We start from the raw sequence: 15,557 nt of genomic DNA on the forward strand, positions 1-15,557 counted from the left end.
AAGAGAGCCTTAAAAATAAAATTCAGGTCCATTATTCACCACCAAAAGTTCAATTTTCTAAGTAACAAGAATAAGAAAAATAGAAAAGAGAAAATTCCAGAATATCCAAGAAGAAACAACAGCTTTCTGTGTATGTGCTGAACAAATACTTCTGTATACCTATATTAATTACACATTTCAGTTGACATTAGCTAGTAAATTTTTCAGCTTTTTACTTACTTCAGAAAGAACATATGTTGGAATGTCCAGACTGCTTATGTCTGCTGAATCTAACACTGAATGTAGGTTTTAGAGTCACTGATTTTTTTTGATTTTTTTTTTTAAATACGAAGTGAAAAGTATAATTTGTACCCAAGTTCTTGGTTGGATAAACACAATGTGCAGTATTGAGTTTCAGTCAGTTGCTGAGGTTATTTTAGGCTAAAAGACAAATGTCAGGAAATGGGCGTGAATATAAACAAGTTGAAAATTAGATTCCTAGAAGTAGCACTTAAAGGAGCCTGGGGGCAATTTAATCTCTCCTGTGTTTTGAGATGGGACATTATACATAAAATATAGACTCTTTCTGGCAATTGATTGCTTCACTGTGTTTTAAACATTTGGAATGAACAGAATTTTGCTCTTGCAGTGGCATGTTCCAGTGCCTTGCTCCTCTTAAGTAAAAATAAAATTCAGATTCACGTTAGTAAAATTTGGGATCCAAAGCTCAATTTTCTGGGTATTAATTACTGAGTGCTACTACTAAGTATTATTAATACTTACCCCTAGTATTTCCTAACTAGGCTAATCATTGTTGTGGATTGAGCCATTTCCTTTTGAGGGACTCATAGGACTCATGCTTCTGTCCTTTCAAAACAGTCTTTTTCCCATTGAAAGGCTCACATGTCCTCAACTGTCTCTCTTATGGTTGAGTTAAACCCAGTTCTTTCACTCATCATCTTGTAGCTGATGTTTTCTAAATTTATTGCCATTATTTTCCTCTCAACGCTTTCCAACTCATAGGTTGAATTTTAAATTGCAGTGCCCCAAATCAGGTACAGTTCGTAGAAGAAGTCTCAGTGCTGAGCTGAGTGGTATAGGTACCCCCATATCCTACTTGCATTTTTCCTGCTATCCGAACTGTATTTTCTCCTTTTTATTGTGCTCATGTTGCTGACTTGCATTGAGTTACCTGTTAAAATCACAGTTATCATTAGCCAGTCCATTGCTCCATTCTGTAGTTTTATATTTGACTTCCCTTTCCAATACACACACAGTGTGTTGCATTCACCATTCAATTCACCTTGTTGATTTTCTCATTGTCTCCCAAATAATCAAGATAACTTTGAAATCTGATCCCATGCTTGTGAAATGCTTGTGGTACCTTACCACTCATATAAGAAAATACCCATACTGTCAGGGTATTTTCTGCTGTGGCAGACACAGATACAGACAATTGTGAACAGCAAGGGCAAGGAACTAACTGAAGAAGAGTTTAATAGTTCCTATCTGCATTTCCATCCAGTGGTAATGCTATTCTGGGCACGATGGTCTCCTGGTATAAGCAAAACAATGAAAGTTAAAAGAGATAATATTTTTCATTGAGTGGACTGAAATAGTAGGAGGGAAGTGATACAAGCTTTTGGACACACCATGTAAAAGAGGCTGGGTACCTGTAAACTTGTTCCTTTGGAACTGGATCATTTGACCTACTCCATATAACCCTTGCTTGGCCCAGTGTCACAAAACAGTTTACTTCTGCTTTTATTTAGAGATGAGCAAAATTTTCTAAATCATAGAACACGTTCTTTTATATGAAACTCTTATTACTTTGTAGCTATACTAGATTTCTTTTTCTTCATGTATAGGTTATTAATGCTACTCTCCATTCTGTGTACGTTAACACTAAGTTAGTATGACAATTTTGCTTTTCTCAAGTCCCTATCATTACAGTGATGGCATAATAATGTGGCCCTTATATTTTTTAAATGGCTTTCATTGTTACCTATTGTGAAGCTTTAGCAACTTTTAATGTCACTTTCTTTTAGTCATTTTCTATTATAGTCCTGAAATAAATTTCTTATGTTCTGTTCACTCATTGTTTTTTGCTGCTTCAATGGGTTAAAGTGCCTATTACTGGTAAGTATACTGCAAGGAATGGGGAGAACTGCAAATCCTGAGGTGGTTTGAAATGTGTGCAATTTAATAGGGGTAACACTGCAATAAAAAGTGACTGCTGCATGTCACTCACATTATTAAGCAGGTTAGTGAGGCATAAATGTACTGAAATTAGCAGCTTCTGTGACAGTTCAAAAAATCAGGTTTCTTAGGAGATTCCATTTCAGAAGGCATTAACAGGGTTTGCATTTTGGCACAACTGTAGAAAATACAACCCTTGAGGTGTTCATTTTTTTTTCTTAGAGTGTTTTGCCTTCTAATCTGGATCCTTTGCAAGGGAAATGGTAAACAGATTTCAAAGAAGTTTAGGAGGGGTCAGCTACCCACTTCTTGTTTCAGTAGCTGTTTTCCAAAAAGGCTTAAATTTGAATTTGTCTTCCTCTGCAAATTCATTTGATCTGATGATTGCTAATTTAAATAAAATAACTATTTCACAAAAGGGATTGACAAAATGCGATCACCTCATGCATCTTTGATGTTTGGTTTTGATATGAAGATTAGTGTAGCATAGAGCATTAGAAGAAACTTCTTTGTTTATACAGAGCAAAAATTGTGGATGAAATCAGCACGCTCAACAATTTCATTTCTCTGCTAAAAGACCTGAGTTAAAATGACCACTCTGAAGTGCTGATTCATCTTCCTAAGTGGAGGTGGTGTTCTGAATCGTGGCATAATTGCTTTTTTTTTAACTGAGATCTCAACTGTTTGTTGGTTTTAGACAAATTATGTGCTGATATCACTATAGAATTATTCTAATTTATTGTTTAGGGTGTAGTATTGCTCTTGATACATATTATCCATTAAAAAGTTACTTTGGGTGATAGAGTCTGGAGTTTCCAAGTACATTAATGTCATAAAGTTTTGTAGCTTCAAATAAAATGCCCTTTAGACATCTTTACTGTGGGATGAAGGACTGCAAACTTTCATATGAGTTTGCTGTTAAATTCTTTTATGTACTTCACAGTATTTATGTGCTGGAGAGTAAGTGCTTTGCGTTCTCAGAAATTAGATATGTTTTTGAAGGAAGAGGTTGAAAATAGATATTGATATGTATAGCAGCAGTTGTTATTGCTCTGCAGGTACCTAATGCATTGATTTCTTGTGAATACAGATGAAAATCACAGTGCGACAGCAGAGTCCAGCCGACTCCTGGATGTCCCTCGTTACCTCTGCGAAGGCACAGAATCCCCCTACCAGACTGGGCAGCTGCACCCTGCCATCAGGGTGGCTGATCTCCTGCAGCATATTAACCTAATGAAGACCTCTGACAGCTATGGATTTAAAGAGGAGTATGAGGTGAGATCTTCAGTGGTGGGGCTTTGCTAGGAAAATTTCCTTTGAAATGGGCAGCCTTTTGTTTGCATTGTATTGCAAAAGGATGGACTAAATGTCATGGGTTTAAGTGAAAAACAGATAAACGGACATAAGATTCCTATATATGTAACCAAAAGTGAAATAGTGAATGGAGTCCGATAGTTTTAGCCTTTACTACTGACCAGTAGAAAACCCCTGTGTGTTCCTTAGGGTATAAGAAGACATGTCCTTAATCTTTTTGACATATTGTAAGAAGTTGCCACTCTTTTGTTGCTGCTCTTTAGTGGAAATGTTGTAATTAGTTATGTGAGCTATCTTCAGTGCAGATCTCCTGGATAAGGTTAAAGATTTTAACCTGGCTGGTTTCACAAGAAACATTGACTGGAAGCACTTTCATGATTTATTATAGCATCTCAGTAGGGCAATACTGGGACTTAAGTCCAACCAAGAAGCAGTAAAGACATGCTGAGGGTAGTAATGTCTTGAAGTTCTAATTAAACCTGCCTGAGAATGTCTACTTACAACTTTAATGTTAAAATGGAAGCAAAAAATTCCCAGCACTGGCAGTAGAAGATGAGTACAGATTAATTTCACTTCTGATCTCTGAATCTGTTGTGATTCTTTGGGATAGAATATCAGGCAGGACACACAGAAAAGATGGGAATGGTACTGCCAAGGTTGCTCACAATACAGCTAGGTTTAAAATGAGTTTTCTCTGAGTAAGTAATCTCTTCTGACGCAGTTTTCAACCTTCTCTCCTTTCTGCAGCTGTCTCTACTGTAACATAAGAACTGGAATAAATAAATGTGTGGTTTTTAAAAGAATATTATTCTCTTTTCCTCTCTTTTACTTAAATATACTTCATTATGCTCTACCTAACTTCAGGGCTAAGGCCAAGTGTCAGCCACTGTTGGGGGGAGGGTGGTCCCTGATGCCACATCAGGTGTTTTCCTACTTGCTACTTCTTCTATTACTATACACAACATCTATTCCCTGCCTTGGGCTTCTGACTGTGCATTAAAGTTCTGTTTCCATGGCTACTGTGTATTTTCTGGAGATAACTTACCCAGATCAGGATAAGAGAACATCTGGAAGGAAGGAATAGCATAGACCTGCAACTGCTGTAAAATATCTACGAGCAATGAAGAAAAAGCCAAGGAGAAATAAAAGCTGCTTCTGTCGCTACTGAGAGATCAAACTCTTTAAGAGCTCAAAAATGTAGAACAATTTTGCTAGTGGCTAGAGGGAGGCATATGAGGAAAAGCAACGTGAACAATGAACAATGCCAGAGGAGATTTCCTGATGCCTCTGTAGAAAGAAAAACCGTTTTACTAAGTAAGATGTGGACAGCGATGTAATGCTGGAGTAAACAGGCTGTATATTGTGGTGTCTTGTAAGAAGAGCGATCAGTTTCTCTGTGTGTTCTCAGTTTGCTGTCATTACTCCATAGCAAGTATGTATAAGCAAGTTTAGCCTTCCAGCAATTCCAGGATTTGGAATCCCTCTGGAGTTCCTCAGTGACTTGCCCGTTTACTCATAGCAGTCAGAGGGAGCCTTCCTTCTTCTCTAGCTATATTTATATACCATGATACCACCTGGGTGACCAGGGCAGACAAGCCAAGCTGAGCTTACTTAATGGTAGAGCAGTTCTTTTAAGCTGTTATTTCTGGAGATAAATTAATGGTCAGAATGTTTTCTTTCGGAACATTTTTATTTATAGAGTTTCTTTGAGGGGCAGTCAGCTTCTTGGGATGTCGCTAAGAAGGATCAAAACAGAACAAAGAACCGCTATGGAAACATTATAGCATGTGAGTATCGGTGTCCTTGGTTTGAGCGATAGCTCTACTCGTGTGTTACCCATGCTGTGTTCTCTCTTCCTTTACAAATCTCCAGTGGCATAGCTGTTTAATACCCTCAGCTGAGAAGCAGGACAGTGCCTTTTTCAGCTTTTTTTTTTGTCCTTCACAGTTCAACTTTCTTCCTTTTATAACTCAGGCTGAATTTCGCATTTGCATCTCCGTTGTGCAAGCGGTGGTAAGCATATATCAGCAACAAGCAACATCATTTGGATGTTGATTCTGTTTATTTGCAATTTGTATTGTTTTACCAGTGCTATTGAACACACAGGAATCAAGGTGCCAGAGAACTGTCTGAATGGGTAGACTTACCTCTTCATCGAATCCCAAGTGCATTGCTAACCCCCATGTTTTGACTTCATTAATGTCTCAATATGAACTTGAGTAGGCTTGGGTTGGAAGTGAGGAAACAGTAATCAGCATTTTTGGTTTTCTAGATTGCCAGCAGTGGAGCTGATATTGAAAGGGACTTTGAGCAAGTAACCGGTTTTCTTTGTGTCTTTTTAACCACGTGTAACAGTGCCAACACCTTTCAGCTACACTTAATGAAATTAAGTGAATGTTTTTTGAAATAATTGGAGACCTCAAACAAAACAGTTCTTTGTAATTCTGTATGAACACTTCATATTTAAAGATTGTAAATTGTGAGGTGCTTATGCCGGCTGATTTTGGTTTTCTAGATGACTTACCGTTAGTATCTTACTTAAAAAAATCACACTTCAAAAAGGCTCCGTAACCACTTGGTTTTTACAGATGACCACTCCAGGGTGATTTTGCAACCTGTTGAAGATGATCCATCTTCAGATTACATTAATGCCAACTACATAGATGTGAGTGGAATGCACAGCTTTCTCCCTCTCAATTTGCCAGCTTCTCTATGTGAAATTATTGCATGCTATGCCTACAAATTTATTGAAAGCTTTCTTTTATTAAGAACAAATGTACACTTTCCTTGTTCTACGTCCTAGTACTCACTGACATTGTTGTGCTTTCTTTCACATCTGACTTTGGTTTGGGCTGTAGATTTGGCTGTACAGGGATGTAAGTACCACTATATGTGAATAACAGCATCCTATTGTAAATATTTAATATAGATATTGTTATTAATTACTTTCCTCTTCTATTTTTATCAGTTGATAACTATGCATGCCTCATCTAATTTACCTCATCTGTTCCTTTAAAAAATTTCTTTTTTGTGTGAATATTTTTTGTACCTGTTTTGAAAAGATAATTTAGCCTTTTAGCATAATTATGCCTTTTAGCATATTATTGGATGTTAGATAACTCAGGTGAGCCTATCTGTTAAAGAGAACTTGCTGTTCTCATTTTTTAGTGATGATTTTCACCACTAGCTTTTCTTTTTCCCTTCCCATTTATATGTGAGAAACTAGATAGTATGCTGTACTGTAATTGTCTGAAAATGTACCTGTGGAGTAGCCATAATGTATGTTTGGCAAAAAGGGAGGGACTATGACATTTGTGGGTTAGGTTGGGTTTTGGAGGGGGGGGTTGTTTGTTTTTAACAACGATTTAGACAGACAATATTTAGGTGTCATTTATCTTAATGTGCTAATTTAGGTATTACAAAGCATATGCACAAACACATTTTATATAAATATTTTAATGTAGTAGAAATTTCCTCACTTCTGCAGAAAACCTCTAAAGTTCAAAATTCCATACTTTAATCAGAATACAAATTAAATTATAAATTTAAAAAAAAAAAGTGGTACAAATTTTGCCAGATGCTTTGATTAACAACATATAACTTTTCTCTAATTAACATGGTAGGAATAAACAAGATGTTGTATTCAAAGTAATTCCAAAGTAATTTGAAAGGCAGTGGAGTAACTAGTACAAATGTTTTTCAAATACGTGAAGTTTGATTACTTTTCTTTATAATTGAACCTTAACAGTTTTTCCTGACCACTGTTAGTTGATAAATTATTTAAGAGCCCTTGAATTTCCAGTATATAAAGATTTAGCTCTAGATATATATGTCTTTTTATTTGGATATTTTAACAAGGCAGTCTCTGTGAAGTGATAGGCCCATGATATTTTGCCTGGGGCCTTAAACAAGAAAAGTCTCCCAGATTTGTAATAATTCCAGTTCCTTGAGAATATTGTTTTTCTGATTTAGGAGTGAATTGAATCTCATTAGAGCCAGACAAGAAAGCTACAAGTTAAAACTGGTACTTGGCAATTTTTAAGTGGCACTTCTATCTTCTTCTGGAAAGCATTACTGAATGTAAACCAGTGTAGCCCAGGTTCCACTTTCATAATTTGAAACTGGGGCTTGATATTAAGAACTCCAGGAAAAATTTTTTAGTCATTTGATGCAATCTTGGTCTCTTATAAAGCCAAGAGTAAGATACTAAGAAGTTTTTTCATAAGCCCCAGAGGAAGATATTCTCTCTCTAAACGGGATAATGAAGCAGTCTGTGGAAAAGAATAAAACTTCCTTGGGTTTGTTGAAGTCCTTCAGTTTAGTAGTATCTTGTGAATACCAGGAATCCAAGGGCTTATGCTCCCCTGTAATGCAGTGCTTCAAGCAAGTGGCCTAATAAAACTGTAACCTAGAAAAAAATTGGAGTTATTAACATTTGCACATCATGAAATTCTGTATTGTCTTCTCACCAACAATACTGAACTCTCCTTCCTCTTTGTAGCTAAGTGCCTAGCTTGCAGTGGTCAAAATGTACTGTAAATTATTTCCTTAAGAGCAGCACCTCTTTGTCTTGTAGTTTTTATGTGGGCAATTAGTGCTATATAGTGCTGGGTCTAGACCCATAGACCCAGCTACCTGGAAAAGCTTAGTTGTGTAGGGTTACCCATCTACATATCTATCTATATCTCTCTGTATCTATATATATATACACAAGTATATGTATATACTTGTGTGTATCGTGCCCACTATAACTGATACACACTTTGTGCAGTCAAGCAGAACATTTCACTGCAGTAGGACCTCGATACAGTGCACACATCAGTGTCCAGCTCTGTCCCCATTAGTTAGAGCTGGGGTATATACCTCTGTGCCTTACAAAGATTCTCTGTTTAGAAGAAGAAAAAAGGTGTATATTTTTTCATATTGGCTAAGTTGGGAACACAGATCAACTACTGAGATAATATGGTGGCAAAGAATTTTTCATAAATTTTAAGTAAATGGCCCAATGTATTCGGCTGGGGAAATAATATCAATAGATAACTAATTTTTAGGCACAGGGGACCCATCTAGAATACTCCTTCCCAGTACACTACAATGTCTGTTCAAGTCAGATGTTCTTATTTTCATTTTATCTGTTGTCATTCGAACCTTTTCAATATTAATTGTTTTTTTTAGATTTTGAGATTCATGCTGCTCTTAAATATTGGTTTGTTCTGAAAATGTTGTCTAGAATTAAGGCTTTTATTTTCCACTCTCTGTTAGTAATATGGTACTCAAACCAACTTATATTGCTGTTTTAGGGATATCAGAGACCAAGTCACTACATTGCAACCCAAGGTAAGGATCTACCAGCTTTAATCAAATCAAACAAGTGTTCTCTGTAGTGTCCTGAAGTGTTTTGGTAAAATGGAAGTAGATGGAAATACAGCATACATAGTATTGTGAGTTGTCATCTTGTGTTATGGTAAAATAACATAGGTTATTTTGTTCAGGTGGAATGTGAATAAATTCAAAAATTGCACTAATTTATCATGTTAATTAGCTATTGAGCAAATCTTTTAGTGATAAATTCAGATGATAAAGTCAGAAGATACTACCATGATTTCCAATTATGAAGATGAATAGAGAAAAGAGATGTGGACAGAAGAGAAGAGTTTCAACCTGCCTTGAGGCATTTTTCTTTCCATATTACAGTGTATTATTTTATTGTCTAGGATTTAGTCCAGGATGCAGGGAAGATAGTAATGATAAATTAAACTCTGTCTCAGAAAAATCTGGGTAAAGTAAGTCCAGAGGACAAAGAGGACCCCTCTTTATAGGAAGGAGTGAGGGAAATCTTTGTCATGTAACATCCTACTAATAAAAAGAGGGGTTAGAGAAAAAGCCTGAAATTCTATGGAAATCATTAATTTTGTGTTTCTGATAAAAAACAATGTTTTTCCTCACAGTGAGGAAAAACAAATAGATTAGTCTAAGATTGCACTGAAATATCAGAGGATATGAATTAAAGTAAAAATAATTAGATTTAGGTGTATCATTATTTCATCTCTAAGTATAATCAGATAGCTGTCTGGAAATATCCTGTTATTTGTGCCCTTGGTTGATTGTAGCTGCACACAGGAAAGACAAAATAAAGACTTGTTTTAAAGCAGAATGTTCAAAGTTCTGTCCACGTGTTTAATTTTTGTGTAATTGCTGCCTAAATAGGTCTCTCTATGGTAGCTAAGTCTACATTTGCATTTTATTTTTGTTTTACTATGTAAATCATTGCACATAATAGTGTGTAAAGGAGACAAAAATGTATTGCTGTTTTTGTGTGCAGCCTTTGATCTAACATGAAGGAATATGTTTTAGTCTTCAAATGTGGCACTTAGATTTAGTGGTGCGCTCAGCAGTGCTAGGTTTGCAGTTGGACTCAATGATCTTAAAGGCCTTTTCCAACCTAAATAATGCTATGATTCTATGCGTGTTATATACAGTAATATTTATATTACTGCTGGATGGTCAGGAAGCTGTTTCTAAGGTTATTGTATCAGTGTAAAAGCCTCTGTCACTCAGCATGTCTCTGCAGCAGAGCAGGAGGCAAAGCTTAAATTAGTGCTCTTCATCTGCCTCACAGAAAAGTGGTTAAGTTAGTTTATATACGCTGCAGTGGGAAGTTTACGGCTCAGCACCTACTTGTGTTTCTGAGCTTTGCCAGCATCCGGATGGTAAGTGCACAGTATCTGTACCAGCAGCCCTCCTGCCTGTACTTCACTCTGGCATGGGCATCTTGGTGAGCACCTGAAGAAACTGACTCTTAACACATTGTATTGAACAAATGGAAAACAGATCTGGAAGTGTAACTATAGATGTAGTCACACATTGCTGTGTCCTTGTAGTTTTCAAGCAACTTCTGGCATTTTGGTACACGAAACACCTGCTATTAATTTCTTTTAAGTGGTAATTCAGTTAAATTGAGAAGATTCAGCATTGGTTAGAAAAAGCATTATAGTCTGGAAACTGTCACAATGTTACGATGGTGTGGTTTTGCAAAGCTTTCATCTCTGAGCAAGTGTGCTCATGTACATCAGCTCTGAAAACCACTGGATTTTATTTTTAGCACTTGTTTGACTATTATTTTTTTGCAGAATATTATCTGGATTTTTTTCTTACAGGTCCAGTTCATGAGACTGTATATGACTTTTGGAGAATGATATGGCAGGAGCAATCTGCTTGTGTTGTGATGGTCACAAATTTAGTGGAAGTTGGGAGAGTAAGTTTTTGGTTTTGTTTTATTTTTAATGCTGCAAGCTTAAAAAACAACCTGCTGACAAGACACACTATCGGCAGAATGTAGAAGGGTCTTGTGAAGGATGATCCTGCATCCTGAGAGGGGAAGGGGCAAGAGTCCAGACATTGCTGCCATTATAGCATTGCATAAAAATGACTTCTGAAGGTGTTTGCCTTGTTGCTTTCATGAGTAGTGAAAAATTGTCTAAATCAAAAATTCATATTTCAGCAATATAGATTTGCATATTGTCACTCAAATGAGGAGAGTAAGTGGACTAGTGAGGAAATGAGCTTCAATATCAGTGGCTAGAAATCAGCAAATTATTTATAGTTCAGGAGTAACACATCCCTCAGGGAGTTCTATAAAGTATCTGGGATTACTTGCAACAGTTTGATTATGGATACAAAATACATCCAAGTTTAACCTAAGTGGAAATGTATTCCATAGCTCAGCACTAAAAAAAAAATACAAATGCACATTTAAAAGTGAATTTGGCATCTAAGTACAGCTGTGTAAAGCAGTGGAAACTCCTTGTGGCTAGTGCTTAACTTAACAGCCATTAGCCATGACAAGCCACATGAGTGCATGATCATTTTGGAAATAAATGTGGTGTCATTTATCCTCAAGCTTTTCTTTTCCATTGGTGTAAAATGCATACCCATTTTGTATTTAGGTCAAGTGTTACAAGTACTGGCCTGATGACACAGAAGTTTATGGGGACTTCAAAGTGACCTGTGTAGAGATGGAGCCCCTTGCGGAGTACGTCGTCAGGACATTCACTTTGGGAAGGGTGAGCAGTGAGCACATTTTGAAAGGGCTCAGCAAAATACTGTTCCCTGGTAGCAAGTAGGATGAAAGGGGCTATGCTGACATGTATTCCTGTAGAATACCAAATCCCTCAGGCTCATTAGCAGGCCCACAGTATAGGCACCCTTACCTCACCATGGGAGTTTTGCATTGCATCAGCACTATCCAAACATGTATCTCACTGTGGGACTTTGAATTTCCCCAGAAACGTCAACTGCTGCCCTTCCCTCTCTGATAGTCACCTCTTCTCCATAGCCATGCTTCTGAGCTAAGCTGAAGTACCAGGTTATGAGTCACTGCTGTTCACCTCCATTCACTCTGTTTTGACTGCCTCTGAGTCAATCTCAAAGGACAAACTCTGTGAAGTGCAATATATGTGACACAGTTGTGGTCTTATGATAAATCATTTTACTTGCCTTTAAAGGTATCAGGCCATTGTCTTAATTAGCAAAACTTCTGAAAATCAATATAAAATGCATCTAAGTCTATAACAAACAAAAAAAAATCTAACGCAGCAAAACTAGCTTACTTAATGTTGAAAGTAAAAATACAAACTTCAAAATTAAAAAAAAAACAGTAACATCTGTAAGCTTCCTGTGGGTCTTTGCTTTAAATAATGAAAGGATGAAAACTGCATCTAGATTCTATCAGTATGTGTCATCGTTATTGGAGTCAGATAAAATCTAGTCTATGAATTACTTTGAATGTCATAACCTTTGTTTTTTTGCCTTTTTCAGAGGGGCTACAATGAAATCCGTGAAGTTAAACAGTTTCATTTCACTGGCTGGCCAGATCATGGAGTTCCTTACAATGCCACAGGCCTGCTTTCCTTTATACGGAGAGTCAAATTATCTAACCCTCCTAGTGCAGGGCCTATTGTTGTCCATTGCAGGTGTGTACAGAAGGGGCAAGATTGATTTTTTCGACAAACGTGTATATGATTATTTACAGTAGTCTACTCTGGAGCATTCATCATTTCACATTGTTTTGGTTTTGTTGTTCCGTTTTTGAATTGCCTAATTCACACTGCAGTAGGATTTGGCTGTCTAAAGCAATGTCTGGAAATAACCAGATTCTAGTGCACTTTTCCTAAAAGCAGTAGCCAGAGAATTTCTTTTTCCTGCAACATCTGCACCAGCTAAATCATATAATACTTTAGGCTATCATTTTAGGTAGCCTACAACAATTTTGTGACAGCATTTGAGAGTGAGCGTAGATATATCTGCTCTGATAGTTTGGTGTTGCATATAATGTCTGAACAGATTATTAATTTAAATCAAAGTAAGCAACTAGATGAAGGAAGATGGAATGAGGTTAATGGCAACAAATACAGAACGTTGTTTTTCCTGTGCAGATTTTGCAAGGTTTTGTTGCTAGGACACAGTCCTTTCACAAATAAAATTTGTTTTCAGCAAATGTGTGATTTTCCTAAACATTTTCATCAAATGTTTAATTACATTCTGTACATAAAGTTGCTTGGCCTTTATAGATTTTAATAATTCAGTGTGCAAAAACTGTCCATAGCTTTATGTAAAACCAAAATAAATCATGAGTGAATCTTCTGAATACCGTGTTTGAGTATTCAGCACATTGTGTTAAATGTGCTGTCTGAACTAGCTTGGAACTTGGCCACTAAAACGTACATTTGAGTTTCTGGTTGCAATATATATCACTTAAAATCATCCCTAGTCTTATTAAAGAAAAGATCTGTCATATTCTGAAGTGCATAAGCTTAATCATGCTCCAGATTTCAGTTAAACTAATTTTTTTTTCCTTAAGTATTGACCTGGATGATAAAAGGAAGTTCTTTTTGGTTTTTTTTTTTTGCTGTTACTTAGTGGCTAAAATCTTGTGGGAAAAGGTTGCTTTGGACACATCAAAAGATTTAAAGAACATTATGATGAGAAGATAAAAATTAGATAGTGTTTGTGATGACAAAACTGAATGTCGTTATAAAAATGCCCTCGGTAATGGTTATAAAGTTTGTAGATGTTTTTCTGGGGATATTCCTAACAGTATTTACTGGTTCTTTTTAGTGCTGGTGCTGGACGGACAGGTTGTTATATTGTGATCGATATCATGTTAGATATGGCAGAAAGAGAAGGTGTTGTGGATATCTACAACTGTGTCAAAGCTTTACGGTCCCGTCGCATCAACATGGTACAGACTGAGGTATGGCAGTTCGCCTTCAAAGCCTTTTGAAACAGACTACGTAAGAATTTCACTGTGGTTGTGAAGAGGGTTTATCTCCATCAGGGAGCATTGCTTAGTGTTAACAGTGCCCAGAACGAGGGTGGTGCAACAAACGTGACAACTCTTTAAGTCTTCACACAAACAAGTGCCCACCTCACTGGGTAACAAAAGGAAAGCAAGGAGGATTTTTTTAGGGAAGACCCTACGTAAATGTCTGGGACATTTCTCCCCAGCTCTGGTATCAGCAATTCCAGGAACCCACAGGTGGAATTTCAGCAGGTTGCCACTGGTTTTAGACCATCTCCAATCACTTTATCTATTGACTGTTGTACTTTATGTCTATTTCTCTCTCCCTTTTCAACTCTGTTTTTTGTTTGCTTTATTAACCTTGCTGCCAAGCTTTTACCATTTTTTACCCTTTTGGTTTTTCAACATGTCTTCAGCAGCTTCACAGTAAAAACCATTGCCTTAGTAATGAAGCTTAGTAATGAAGTTCCCATCCTGCCACCAGAGTACCATTGAGCTTCCACGGAAACATAGGTTATTGGTTTATATTAAGACAGGCGACCCGAAGTGGTTTGCCTTTTCTCTCCATAGGGACATCTACTTGAGAAGTTATTTCATCTGTGACCACATGGAAATCTCTGCAGTTAGCAGCCAGGCATATCAGTGTAATTTGGTGCAGTTTTTATTCCATGCTTCAGCCTGTGTCAGTTGAACAAATAAATGTTCATGGTCAGCTAATCCTGCTACAGGGCCATTAACCTTTGGGAAGTGCCTGGGATGTAGTGTTTCAGTCTGACTGCTTCAACTATCCCACCTGAGTTTGCATGTGAATTAACACCTCTATTATTATTCCTTTCTCTTTCTCTCCTTTTTTCCTCTTACCTTCTCTCAGAGGTTCATAGTTACACAGATAAATAAAGCTGTAATTGCAGCAAGTTCTTGTTATATGGGCAACCATGATGCCAATAGCTCTATACCTGTGTGGTATATATATATATATATATATATATATATATATATATATATATATATATATATATAGCAAAGGCTGTAGAGACAGAACATGACCATGGTCCCTGGACACGTGCTGTTTCTACAGGCACATATTAAAGTTTGTGCTGTTAGAGCCTCATTTGTATACACAGTAACTAGGTGAGGCTGGCACAGTTCTAGACATGGTTTACATCTATTACTCTAGGGGTGAGTAAATATAATGGGCATTGTGTAAAATTTGACAGAAGACTTAATTGAAATAGTAGTGCAGTTATCTAGGACTCAGGCAATCTCAAGGCAAGTCGGAAAAAAATGGGAAGAAATGGTGCTTTTGTTGGAACATACTTGAATTTATTACTGGCCTAGAGCTGGCTATGAGGCAATTGGGGTACTAGCTTGCACATGCATGAGGAGAGTGCAGTGTGCCAAATACTGGCTAATCACACTAGTAGTGCTTGAAGCAATTTACTCTTTCTGTTATTATCAGAAGTCTGAAACCTATTAAAAAAATTAGTATTGCCAACAAGTCATTGGCATATGCACAGAAACCCATAAGCACTGCAAGAAAACTAAAAACCTCATGTTTAATAAATGCTATCCCCACTTTGTTAAATTTTACTGAATTTAAATTGGTCATGAAGAAAATGTCCTTGTTAACTGCACCCCAATAAGAACAAGACTGTGTTTGTATTAAAACATTATTTAATGTATTGATGGACACTACCTTGATGAGTTTTACAGTGTGCAGTAAATCTGTTTATCCTAAAAGAAGGAAAGATCTGTTGTTTTTAAA

General features: G+C 36.8%; 1 protein-coding gene across 21 annotated transcripts in view; it reads left to right on the forward strand.

Annotated features, from left to right (window-relative positions):
- Window positions 1–15,557, forward strand: part of PTPRK (protein tyrosine phosphatase receptor type K) — a 397,365-nt gene that overhangs the window by 369,494 nt on the left and 12,314 nt on the right. For 10 of the 21 annotated variants that reach the window (XM_064649552.1, XM_064649534.1, XM_064649535.1 and 7 more), the window contains 9 exons: window positions 3,269–3,453; window positions 5,192–5,279; window positions 6,081–6,157; window positions 6,351–6,368; window positions 8,793–8,829; window positions 10,650–10,747; window positions 11,439–11,555; window positions 12,310–12,464; window positions 13,609–13,744. In XM_064649552.1, the coding sequence (XP_064505622.1) occupies window positions 3,269–3,453; window positions 5,192–5,279; window positions 6,081–6,157; window positions 6,351–6,368; window positions 8,793–8,829; window positions 10,650–10,747; window positions 11,439–11,555; window positions 12,310–12,464; window positions 13,609–13,744 (911 nt within the window). Of the gene's footprint in view, window positions 1–2,106; window positions 2,119–3,268; window positions 3,454–5,191; window positions 5,280–6,080; window positions 6,158–6,350; window positions 6,369–8,792; window positions 8,830–10,649; window positions 10,748–11,438; window positions 11,556–12,309; window positions 12,465–13,608; window positions 13,745–15,557 lie in introns of all 21 variants that reach the window. The other 11 variants (XM_064649533.1, XM_064649543.1, XM_064649542.1 and 8 more) reach the window with 3 other exon arrangements.

The sequence above is a fragment of the Pseudopipra pipra genome, chromosome 3 (genome assembly GCF_036250125.1).
Source record: "Pseudopipra pipra isolate bDixPip1 chromosome 3, bDixPip1.hap1, whole genome shotgun sequence".
NCBI classification, from domain to species: Eukaryota; Metazoa; Chordata; class Aves; order Passeriformes; family Pipridae; genus Pseudopipra; species Pseudopipra pipra.